The sequence below is a fragment of the Cygnus olor genome, chromosome 1 (assembly GCF_009769625.2).
Source record: "Cygnus olor isolate bCygOlo1 chromosome 1, bCygOlo1.pri.v2, whole genome shotgun sequence".
Classification (NCBI taxonomy): domain Eukaryota; kingdom Metazoa; phylum Chordata; class Aves; order Anseriformes; family Anatidae; genus Cygnus; species Cygnus olor.
The window spans coordinates 14,180,975-14,193,560 of record NC_049169.1 but is presented as its reverse complement, the minus strand read 5'-3'; the positions used below and the strand labels follow the sequence as shown (position 1 = coordinate 14,193,560).

General features: G+C 42.9%; 1 protein-coding gene across 3 annotated transcripts in view; it reads right to left on the bottom strand.

Moving 5' to 3' along the window:
- LHFPL3 (LHFPL tetraspan subfamily member 3) overlaps nucleotides 1-12,586 on the bottom strand; it is a 253,696-nt gene that overhangs the window by 29,641 nt on the left and 211,469 nt on the right. The window contains exon 3 of one of the 3 annotated variants that reach the window (XM_040544607.1): nucleotides 5,923-5,970. The exons of 1 other annotated variant lie outside the window; for it this stretch is intronic. In XM_040544607.1, the coding sequence (XP_040400541.1) occupies nucleotides 5,954-5,970 (17 nt within the window). In that variant the 3' untranslated portion in view covers nucleotides 5,923-5,953. The remainder of the gene's footprint in view (nucleotides 1-5,922; nucleotides 5,971-12,586) is intronic. One more of the 3 variants, XM_040544608.1, reaches the window with a different exon arrangement.

Genomic DNA, 12,586 nt, shown 5'->3' with positions numbered 1-12,586 from the left:
AGTCAGGCCTCTCAGGTTTGTCCTACAGAGATCATATAAAATATTCAGGCAGGGGTGAGTGCACTCCCTACAGAGATGCGCTATTGATAGGGAGATGTAATGACTTAGATGAAATCATTACTTATCCTTCCTGTAAGTCATGTCCTGATTTAGTAACAAATTCCATTTGTAGATCATATTGTCTCCAGTGAGTCTGCTTTACAACAGCAGTGCAAACAAATTAAGCAAAGTTTTGATATGCTTTTATCAAAGATTTGTCTCTAGTGTCCTTTGATTTACTTGTTGAGATCTCCTCTGGCACGAACTGGATGGAAGCAATATTTTCTCCCCCTCAAAGCTGATCTGAGCTCAAGCACCTCTGAGAATATATGAGCTCTGCTTTCAGAGCTGGCTTCAGGCATTCTGGAGAACGACTGCACTCCCCTTAATATACAACAGGCTGAAGATAGTTGTATGTCTTCATTTCAGTGAAATTACTTTTTTCTGCATTTCTTTGGCATCCAGATGGTGGTGCTCTGTGTGTCTGGTGCCAATATCAAAATGAAAAAAAAGTAAAAGTGCTGCCTTTTCTCACTGGTTGATGAAGGGAGGAGCTACAAAGGTATACCTTCTCCTTGCCTTCATCCACGTTTCCACCTAGCAAGGACCAAATTCACCGACAGATCTCATCGAGCAGGGAATATCCTTGCATTCTGCGATTTTTGTAGATGCATCACAGAGGTTAGAGGTGGGAATAACCCTTTAATTACAATTTACACCACTCCAAGTCTGTTGAAGATGGTTCTCGACAGCAGAAAGTGTGGTTTCCAGTGGACATTTTGATATGGAAGAGAAGTCTGGAAAGGGAAAAGAACACCCTGTTCCATTGGCAGAAGTATAGAGTTTCTGTTTCTAGTCTTTCAGAGGATCATTTTCTTCTAAAAGTGCTGTGATTAAGAAGAGGAGCACTTCAGGTCTCACGGTGCTAGCATGATTGCCATTAAGGCTACAAAAGGAAATATATATTTTAAGATTAAAAAAATGCTCTTAAAGATGAGCTCACTGTACAGCTAGGAAATTCAAAATAGCCATTTGTCAGGAAGACAGGTAAAGCAGTGTGTACAACAGTATTATCCACTTGTAGCTTACCTCATGTATAATAACTTGCCAGGTTAATATATTGCCAGCTTGATAAGATGCTAATGCTCTGTCAAGGTTTCTTTGCCTCTGGCCTGCCAAATTCTTTGGGTAGTCTCAATGCAGAGAGGGGACATCACTCACTATTAGGAAGGAGGGGTTTTCAAGCCAATGATACACAGCAAATGCAACCCCTGTGACAGCAGATAACTTCTGTCATTTGGCCACATATGGTGAGTGTTTCAGCCCTGGTTCCCATGAACCATGGTTCCAGCAGGACTGGCAGTGTCCATCTGACATAGGAGACCCCGTGGCAGGACAGGCTTTGGGGCTGCAGACACTAGCACAGCCAGACCACGTCGGGTTGACCAGCCAAGCTTCTTCCATGGTGAGTGTGGGACAGGGCCCTGTGCCTGTCTGTGAACTACACCAAGATCTTTGCCCTGCTTCAGATCATAATGGTCTGTCTTGTGGCCATAGGAAAAGGTTGGTATTTTGGGGATTAATGATGCAGAAAGATTGGGCAGACCTAATTATACATTTGCTCTGCTGTGGGAAGGAAGGTTTGAGGTCAGCTGAGCTTTACACCGTCATTGATAAAGACCCTGCAATGTACACGCATCAGGAAGCAGGATAAGCCTTTGGGCAAGGGAGGTGTTGGTATTCCACTGGGCAGATTTTGCTTTCCCAGCTGTCCCATGGGCTTTTGGGAGCAAGCTGGTCTGTGGCGCTCAGCCAGCAAACCACTTAGATGGGAGCACAACTCTCAGCCCATGGATCATCCTGCTGAATTCGCTAGGGCTCCTTACGCCCTTCCAGGAAAGAATGTGCTTTGCTGGGCTGTGTCCAGCCTTTCTCTCATCCCCATTTGTGTAAAGCTCTTTCAGGTCCCTTGAAGCCATATTAATATGCTACAGGCACTGTCCAGGGCTGCGCTGCTTGCTTTAGGCGCAACAGCTTTCAAAAACGAATGTGTAGAGCCTAGTTTTGCTTCCAGTTAAAAAGCAGCATTCTTTTAAATTGTGAGGAATATGAGCATCAGAAAAAGGGGAACTGTGCCTGTGCACTGTTCCAGCAGTACTCATGTACTCTTGTTTACTCCCTGAGTAATAAGACTTTGAGCTCATACAAAACTAACAATGCTGAAGGGTGAAGCACATGGCTGAAAAAGGCAGATCAGGGCATGGTGTGTTACTTTTTGTTTTGTTTTGGTTTGTTTTTGTTTTTATGGATGGATCCCAGAGCTCCAAAGGTGGCATGGCAGGAGCAGCTTGAGTGAACATGACAGGATGGGTAAAGTGGAAATTTTGGGACAGAAGACCTTGTGGGGACAGAAGACCTTGCTGGCAGCGACCAGCATAAATATCAACTAGGAAAGGACTGCCAGGGTTAGGGCATGACACAAGAAATAACCTGCTTGGGGCAAGCCTAGCTCCATGCTGCAGAGAATATCTAAGCACATGGAACAGAGGAAACCAAGCAGTAGGAAGAGAGCAGGGCAGCCTGATCATTTTGGAGAGCACTGGCTATTGCTCAGTGTTGCTGGAAGGCAGCAGTGGTGTTGACAGATTAACTGCGAGGAGATGTGACCCTGCCTGGGAAGCCTGGGAAGTGTTGTGAGAAATCCCAAGACATGTGTTAGTGTTACTGAAAGACTGTGGAGAGAAGCCACATGAGGGGGCTTCTGAAAACCAGACATGGTCCTAATCTGACATGGTCAGAGCTGCCTATGGCCAAAGGTTGAATGAAATTGTGTGGGGCCATTCTGATCGACGATGGAAGTCTGGGAATAACTTTTTGAGGAGCTAGCCTTCACATGAGGGGTAAAACTGTGCTGTAGGCAATAAAGAAAATCTACTCCTGTCATTTGCTCAGAATGATATAACTGGAGAAGGTGGCTGTGTTGAGCACTTGGTGAAGGATGGACTTTCTGATGCTTGAAGAGGAAACCAGCCAAGACAATCAGGTTTGCAGAGAGCACAACCCAGTGGGACTTGGGAATTCTAAGCTGAAAACACCAAAAAAAGGGAGATACACTGGTCACTATAAGCCTGTTTACCCCAAGGTTTTCACCCAGGCACTATGTGCAGATAGCTTATACTCCTTGTTCTCAAGAACAGTAATTAACAAATTAATGGCTTTGCAGAAAGGCTCAGCAGATGGCCTTTGGACATGATGGCTGGCTCTGTGGAAACTGCTGAAGCTGACTGGCTATGTGGCATTGTCCTTTTTTCATGCTGAGAGGCAGAAGCAGTGTGTGGTGGACTTGCACCCATGTGTGAATGCACGCAGGTGAGACGGTGACATCCAACAGCCTGTGGCGGTTCTGCAGGTCTGCCCTCTCCTACTGATGAATGTGTGTCCTGGTGTCAGGCACTTAATGTGCACACCATTTAAAATGGTGATTAAATTTTGTGGCTGCAGTTGTTAACATCATTTAAAATAACAGGATCATGCAAAAACGCAGCAGGAGAGGACTTAAGGAGGTCATGCAGACTGCTCCTTGTCCCAAGGCAGTCTAATTGCACTAATGTCACCTCTGCCGAGTTTGACTACCCAACAGTGGTAGCTCACAGTACCTTTAGGGAATTGTTTCTGTGCTTAGCTCTCAGAGATGAGAGGAGGGAGGTGGCAACCGGGGGGAATTAGCCCAGTTTGGGTAATCTGAGGTTTGGACCAAGAATAGATTAGAGAAGAAAATGAGAGCAAAGATGCTTAACTAGGTGCTTTAAGGAGGATGGACTATTTCCTGTCATTGTGGCACAGTGCAGCAAGACTTGAAGAACTGAAGAAGGAGCACGGTGACTTTTCGGCAGGTAGTAACAAGGGTCTACAGCGCTCCTGCCTCGGGGCCTCGGCTGAGTCTCAGAGACTCTGACTGCTTGCAGGAGCTCACCCGGGAGAGGGATGCACTGATATCACAAAACTGCTATTGATTCCTTGCTTTTCTGCAACCCATCCCCAGCATTAACTGTATTTGAAAATACAGCTTCTAGGCTTCTTTTGCAATGGTTTCAAAAAATAATTTTACCTCTGTAGAGTCTTAATTTGCCTGCTCTATTTTCCCCTAGCTTTTAGTTCACCACTGATGTTAATGAGGACTTCCTTAGCCTTGTTAGCCTGGTGTTTTCCTTTGTTACTGACAATAGAGAAGGTGACCTTGCTCACCAGGTGGATTTTCTCAGCTCTGGCATTAATCATTAGTGTCTTAAAGAACAGAGGTAAGGATCTTACATGACAAAATTGAGAAAAACTGTAAAAACATCACGTAGACAGCTGTCAGTGTCAGTTGGCATAGCTCCAATAACTTGCAAGTAGATATGCTTCTGATAAGTCATTCTGCTCCCACACAACAGCTGCTGTAACTCCATACATATTACATGTATAGCGTACAACAGAGTGATGTTTTTGTGGCATGATAAGAAAACACAACAAATATTTTTACGTGTAGCTTGGTTGCAAGTATCTGAAGTGGTTATACTGAGAGTAAAAACTAGCATTTTATTATTCAGAAAAGTGGAACAGTGACTGGTGCATTGACCTCTGGTGATCTGGCTTCAAATGATAACTTAAAGCACAGTGAAAATTATTTTGGTAGCTTTACTCTACTCTTCACCAACGCAGTCATGCAATTGTAGAATCATTGAAAAATTTAAGTAGGAAAGGACTTCTGGAGGACAATCCAGTCCAATCTCCTGTTCGGAGAAGATCCAACTAGAGCAGGTTGCTCAGGGCCATGTCCAGTCAAGTTCTGAGAATCTCCAGGAGTGAGATGACACTACCTTGCGGGGCAACCTGGTCAATGTTTGATCGTGATAAAAAAATACGGTGCACTTAAAACACGAGTGGCAATCCCAGGCAAACAGAAACCCAGGCAGGGAATAACTGAGCTCTTCCTCTCAATATCAGACAGCACCAGGACACCCATGTGGATAAATATGTTTCAAGATACTGCGATTGGTGTCACATTCATAAATGTTATAAACAGTAAGATTAAATAAATATGTAAACACAGGATCATATCATCTTTAGAATCACAGAATCACAGCGTGGTTTGGGTTGGAAGGGACCTTAAAGACCACCCAGTTCCAACCCCCTGCCATGGGCAGGGACACCTCCCACCAGACCAGGTTGCCCAAAGCCCCATCCAGCCTGGCCTTGAGCACTTCCAGGGATGGGGCACCCATAATTTCTCTTTGTTCATAGTAGTCTTTTTTTAACAGAGTACTGTGAAAACATAGCATTTTTAATTCCAACATGGCATCTGTCACATGAAGTAAGATGTTGTACAACAGAAGAGTGGTGACAAGGCATTCACATGGCGAAGGCCCAGATGTGCATAGCAGAGCTGTACGCAGCAGCCAGATGCACAAGTATCGGGCTCAAATTTTGGAAAAGGCAAACGGGGAGCTGCTGCTTTTTAGCAACAAGCACAGGAGAAGTGTCGATACTGTTTCTGATCCATTTGAATTTCAGACTTAAATAATTCTACAGCAGGTTTCTGAGGAGCCATATCCAATGCAGCCCTGATCCTTGTAGGGACTTCTTAATGCTACTCAAAATAACATACACAGCTTGCAGATTTGCCACTAAGCAGTTGCCACAAGCTACTGAAAAAGGCAAATTATTAAGACTGTACAAAACCAAAGCTGGGAATATAAAAATCAAATGGAACACTTACATGTTGCTGAACATGCTGCCTAACATCAGAAACACAAGACAACAGCAGAAAGCCATGCAATGTATTTTGGCAGAAGCGCGCAAACACTTCACAGCTTGTCCCCTGGATGCCATGCTCACACTTACATTAGTCTGTGTCACACTACCTTAACTTGTTTTAAGCATTTCCATCATCTGTGAGGTAGGGAGGGAAAAACAGAATAGTTAAGGTATAATCAAATGAGATTTCACACATTGTAGTATAATTTATAATCAATCTCATTATTTGCTACAGTGTAGAGAGTGTGAATTGTTTGGATTTCTGTCTCAGTTTATCCAGACAGGGAACTTTCTGAAAGCCAGGAGTGATTCAGTGGGTTATTAAGGAGGTGGATGAAAAAACTAGGATTAACAGAGAACAAATAGTGACAGAACATAAATAAATACATAAAAAAGCAAAGTAATCTAAAAAAGTCTTGCCTTTTTTTTTTTTTTTTAAATCTGTCATTACAGAATCAAAAATCTTGGTAACATCTTTTGATCAGTGGACAACTTTAAGCACTACGTTAACCCTGCTTCTTCAAAAATATTTGAATAAAGGTGTAAAATAATAATAAAAATGCACAAATCAGAACAATGATTTAGATTAAAAATAAAACCGTGTCAGTTACCATCTCAGTAAATAAAGATCTACAGAAGTATTTCTTCTAGATGAGATATAAGAGTAATAAAATACTATATCCGAATCTTGGTGATACATTGCTCATGATTTTTGATCATACTTCCAAAAACATTGGTACCATCTGAAAGAACCCAGGCTACCAAATCCTTATATGCACAAGACGTCCTAATTGCTTAGATCTGAAGGGCGGCTGTGGTTTATGTTTTTAATTATGCACCCATGGAAGTCTGCTCTGGTGAGATCCTACACCTTTGGTGCCCCAAGGAAGCCCAGGGGAACCTGAAGATACTTCAGACCTCAGAGGACTGTATCTTCTATCACCTACTCAGACAATTTATTGTGAGTTTATGGTACTTTACGTAAGTGCATAAACGTTTTGTGTCTGATCAGGAAAGGTATAAAAAGTCATCCAGAAGCTGAAGGATTTATATCAAGAGAAAAATGTGTGCTTGCACATCTAAATATGACACTGTTGAACAGCTGAAAATCTGTAACAAGCATGGAAGAAGGAAAAGAGTCTCTCCTGTGGGAGCGGCAGAGCAATCAATTGGGCTAAACTTCTGCTGCTCAAGGAAAGCCTCAAAGGAGATGCTAAAATAGAATTTGTATCTTAAAGTAATCATTTCTTAACTAAGAATACAGATCAATGGTTCCACTATCACCTAAAAACTGTTTGGAAAATAATTTAAGAATTCAGAAGTGAAGTTGACGTATAAACCACAAGTAGCCAAAATAGCATCAGACATATTTTCTTGCTGGGACTAATGTAGAAGAAATGTAAGATGCACCAGTAAAATTAGACACAGTAGCTGGAAGTATCTAATTGCATTGATTAAACTACTGACATGTTCCTGGTGAAACCAATCAAAATATTAACTTTTCTAAAGCTGCACAGTAAGCGGTAAGATTAAAAAAAAATAAATTGCTGTATTTCTGTCTTTCTTTCTTGGAAGCTGTGACTACATGTGCACTGGCACTGGACAGTCTCCTGAAAGAAGGAGCTGGCTTGCCTCCTACCTTTATTTAGGCAACGAAAGATGGAACAGAGATGTTGAAGGACATGCACGTTGGCTGAGTACTGATGTATAAAGCAAAGCAGCTATCTTCTCTATAATGCTGGGAAAACAAAAGTGAGGTAAAATACGTTGGCCAATAAGTGATATTGACAGCAATTTAGTTTTCCCCCTATTTTAGTTTGCACCTTCTGCATTTCAAGAGCAACTGTTAGGCATTTGTAGGGATATAATTGCACTTTGCTGCCTGCCTCCCTCTGGCACATCCCGGTCAGGTGGAGCCAGGGCTGTTTGGTGCAGATTGGGGGGCAATCGTTACAAGTCAGCAGCATTACAACAATTTGGCACACCTCGGAGAAGTCCTAGGAAAACCAAAGACCCTGTTGAAGCATGCACTGATGAAAACTCCTCTCCTCCCCGTACTCTGCCTTTCCTCAGACACACAAGCTTTCCCCAGGGTACCTGGGGACATTCCTGCTCCTGTTCCTGCCCCCGGGACACGCTGGCTGTGCAGCCACCAAGGGACGTGCAATCCCACCCCAAAGATGCTGTGAAGAAGGCCCAGGGGAGCTCAGGCACTTATTGCCTGTCCCATGAGCCTTGGTTGAGGATTGCCATCCCTGTGGAGATGAAGGCTTAGTTATCACCCAGTTAGAGCAAAACATATGCAAGTGGAGCCAGTTTCCCCCTTCAAGTCTCCTGGGGGACTCCCAGCCCCAGACAACTTCTCTCAGCAGGAGATGCTCCCAACAACCTTTTAATTAGGACTGTTTCCCTTCCATGTGTACATAAGCATCACCTAGCCATAGGAAGAATCATTTCTGGTCCTTCTCTGCTTAATAATGTTTTTCTTTGCTCAGATGTAGAACTCTTGTCCTCCCTTTGGTGCCTTCTTGGCATCTTTCAGCGAGGCATGTACCTCTCACTAAGCCTTACTTTCTGCATCAGTCTGCACCCCAAACTACACATAGAGTACAGGCTTTTAAGCAGGTTAAGTGTATACAGCTGTTGACTACCTCCTGAGCAAGTCCAGTCATGGGAACAACCCGCCAGTTGGTGGTGAACTGGGAATACTGGTCCCCAACCGCTTTTCCTAGGTAAGCCATTGCAACACACATGCAATACTGCCAGGCTTGGGGCCACCCAGGGATGTGCCTGCACTCATGTTTTGGCTGGCATCAGGAGAACATTTCTGAGGTGAATTTCCCATTGACTGTGCTTGTGCCAGCCAATAATTGGCAGCCATGGGGCCAAGCAGGAGCTCGGCTGAAATAACGACCTCTCTGTACCACGCTGCCGGTGCGGGTTCTGGGCCCTGAGCACAGGCTGCTTCGCCCTGCAGTGCCGCTCCTCTTGCTAATGCAGACATCGCCTGGGAGAATCCTGCTGACTTGATTGATCCTATTTAAATCAATGCAGTTGTTTGTGTGAATAAAGTAGCCGGATCTGGCCCTAAGTGGCATTTATTCTACCCTATTATTTGGCATATAAACCAGCAGTTTGGGACAATGGTGAATGTTTTGTTAATATTGTGAATTTAGGAAAAATCTATTAAAGTCACCAAAGAAAGTCCATATTTACAGTGGCATAACTGATGTTAGCACTTGACTTTTTATTTGAAGGTGTGTAAAGCAGTCTTGCTCTAGAGCAAACCTAAAGAGAATCATTTGTCTTTTGGGATCCTTGAATTTAGAGCTGGAGGAAGAAATAATCAATTTTGTTATAATCTTCTTCTCAAATATCATATACAAGGGTAAATTTTGCATTTGGTTATGCAGTTGTAAACCTGGGTATTGCTGTTTGTATCCAGTGAAAATATTCTTCTTACTTTGTTAATGGTTACAGTAAAATTCTCCATGCTGTGCATCACAGGTAATAATTTGCATCTAGGAATACTGATGATGTCTTGCCTACGGCAATGAACAGGTTTTAATACGACAGTAAAACTTGCCCTGATATGTCTTCTTAATTAGTCTCCATTGATTAAACATGCTGATTATTTACAAAAAGCCTAACACAACTGAAAGGAAGAATAACTAATGCAATGGTTGTATTCTCAGGATCACATGCAATTCATCTTTACTAAGCTGGCTGAGCCTCTATAATCTCAAAGCATTTATGAAATAGTAGGGAGAAAGCTTTAGGTTAAGCATATTTGGTATAAAAAGTATTTGTTTAATTTGTTTCTTAAGATGAAATTCCATTATTGATAGAAAAGGAAAGATTTGAGTGAGTTAAAGCCACAGACATCTTGCAGTAAGACATTTGAAGCCTTGTTGGATCACTAATGGAAGCAATCTTTATGAGGCTGAGATTTCATTGCTTATAATTAAATATCACAGTTCAGCCACTGAAACCTGTACCATCCTCGCATGCCCTATTTTACACATAAGAGCAATTAGAGAAGCGCATAGTGTATATTTAGACAAAGACTTTATGTCAGGAGCTGGTGATGTAGTGACTCAGCAAGGCATCATCAGAAGGCATTAGCTAGTGCTAAGGCTTTGTAGACCTCTGTGGGGGCCAGACCTGTCAGATTAATACAAGGGGCTATTTTTGTAACATCCAGCAAGTTTCTGCCATACATCAAACCGCACTAGCTGCTTATTTTAGATGACAGCAATTCATACATTTTTCTTGAACAATAAAGTCTTCAGCACTTTTTGGTTATGCACATTTCCTACGATGAATATTTCCTTTGAAGCATTTTGCAGAGGACAGGTTTCCAAATGGAGGTCATCAGAGTCATTTTTACCAACCTACCAGTGAATTACCAGCCCACATACCACAGGCAGGTAGCAGTCGTGGTGTCAGGCTGCCTGGTTATCAGGGAGTACTCTGGGCGCGTAATTTGGGAATTAGTGCCCTGCTCTATTTGGCTCAGCCCTGCGTGGTGCTGAGTGTCAGGCTTTTCAGCTGATCTCAAAAGAAGCTCACATCATCTGGCAGTGGGATGAGGCCCTTTGGTCCTAACAGAATAATACTACTTGTTCGTAGCTTCAGATTTGATCAACAGCCTTATTTTTTATACTCTCTCATTTCTTTTCTTGATAATTATCATGAATTCTTTCAATTTCCATAAACATCTTCCCTTTAAATTCAGCTTTAAGAACAGTTGCAGCCATTATATATTCTGTAATTTCAGAAAAATGAAATCTTACCCCTTTTTCCTTCGTCACCTCCCTCTGTCTCCAGTGAAACATTTCCTTTCCCACACACAGCCCTCTCCCCGGCACCTCTCTGACTGAGCCCAGCTCTCCTCCCTCTCCATTTCCCCATTCCAACAGAGGCATTGTCCTCTCATCTCTTCCTCTTGCACCTCCTCCACCGTGATCTTTCCACAGTTGGAAACAGGTTGTTATTTATCCTGTTCATTTGTTTCTCATCCTCCTTCCCATCCATGCTGTTGTCTTTATTCTTTAAAACAACTTGCCCCAAATCTGGCATTTTTGCTGTGGGTGTTGCTGATGCTGGGTCACATGAATGTGATGTGCAGCCTGCTGCTAGTTGAAGAGCTGTGCTTTGTCTTGGCTGCCCATAAATCTTCTTGTGATGTTTGGAGGGTTAATCTAAGCCCTTGTGCTGAGCATTTCACCCTCACTCACATCTACTTTCACATCCTTTCCCCAGTGGGGCAGATCCCGACTGTGGACCTGTGAAGCATTGGAAGACACCAGAGAGTTCCTGGTTGTGTTTCCAATGTCAGAAATGAGGACTTCAAACAGCTTTGAGAGAGATAATGGACATGACTACCAAAGCCAGGTAATTTCACCGAAGTTCATTAATGCTCGGCTTCCACAATGTGCTCTTTGGGTAAATCTCAGGGAGGCATTGTTAAGGGGGTCACTGTTATTAACTCTGTTCTAATGGCTCAGAGAAGTGAAGTCACGTGGAGAAGGTGCCACTGGAGCCATCAAAAGCACTGAAATAGAAGTGGTTTTTTTGGAGTCACAGGCTGACTCTCAGCCCTCTTAACCCCCTCTGCCCCAATGCCACTGGATGCTTGTCTCCCCTTCCCTGCTGCTCTTCTGTGGTCCCATATCAGCTGCCCATCCTTAATCACCAAAGCACTTACCAAAATGCCTTAATTGGAATATACTCCTGGGTCACACTTGACAAAATTTAGCTGTGTCTGCACTTCACTAAATGGGAATGGATTAATCACATGTTTAAAAGCTTTGCTGGATGGAGACCTGCACTCTAAAGCCAGGCCAAGCTTCATTGCTGGAGCCTGGAGAGAGGAGGAGAAGGCATTTTTCTCCTCACACACTGCTTGGCAGAGGGATGGACAGAAAGAGCCCTGACTTGGTTTCTGCATCAGAGCAGGCAGCACGTAGCTGTCAGCAAAGCACGAACTGGAGTGTGAGGCTCTGAGCGCCTGCCGGCATCCTGGAGCTACCCCGGGGAGGTTTCTAGCAAGGCTGAGTGGCAAGGGTAATAGTAGTTCTGCCATGTTTTTAACATAAACATTTGAAGAAAAGGTTTCTCTGTTGACTTTGGAAAAAAAACAAACCACACCTAAAAAAAAACCAAACCTTTTCATGCAGGTATTCATGAATAGCAGTAGTAATATAACTTGTATACAAGGATAATTAGGAATAATGATAATTGCCTGCCTAAAAAGCTGCTTTTTTAAAAAAAAAGAGTTGGGTATTAGTAATACTTTTGTTTAAGCAGCTCTTTAATTGTTGTGTTTAAACACAACTTCACTTTTCATCCCTTTGTGTTGCTATAGTCATTGTATGATTTTTTTAAAAATCTGTTCTTGAAGTTCTTTCCCCCATCAAATGTTTTGGTTTTGCTTCTGAGGCACATGTTTTATCCCTACGTAGTAAACTCACCTGTGATATTAAGAACAAAGATCTCTTTGCTGAATCACTACAGTCAACAGGAATTTCAATATTTATCTCTATGGCAGTTGGGCCAGGTCCCTTTTAGTTTCTTTCCCTTTTAAGTTGTTGCTTTTGTCTCAGGTCTCCCCAGACTCCCCGTATCACTCACTGCAGCGTGAGTGCAGGATCTCTCTGCTGGAACTGTAGCAGCCATTGATTTTATTTTTGGTTCAGCAGCAGAACCAGGAAAAAAGGGAAGCTTTCTATCAACTTTCTGAAATGAA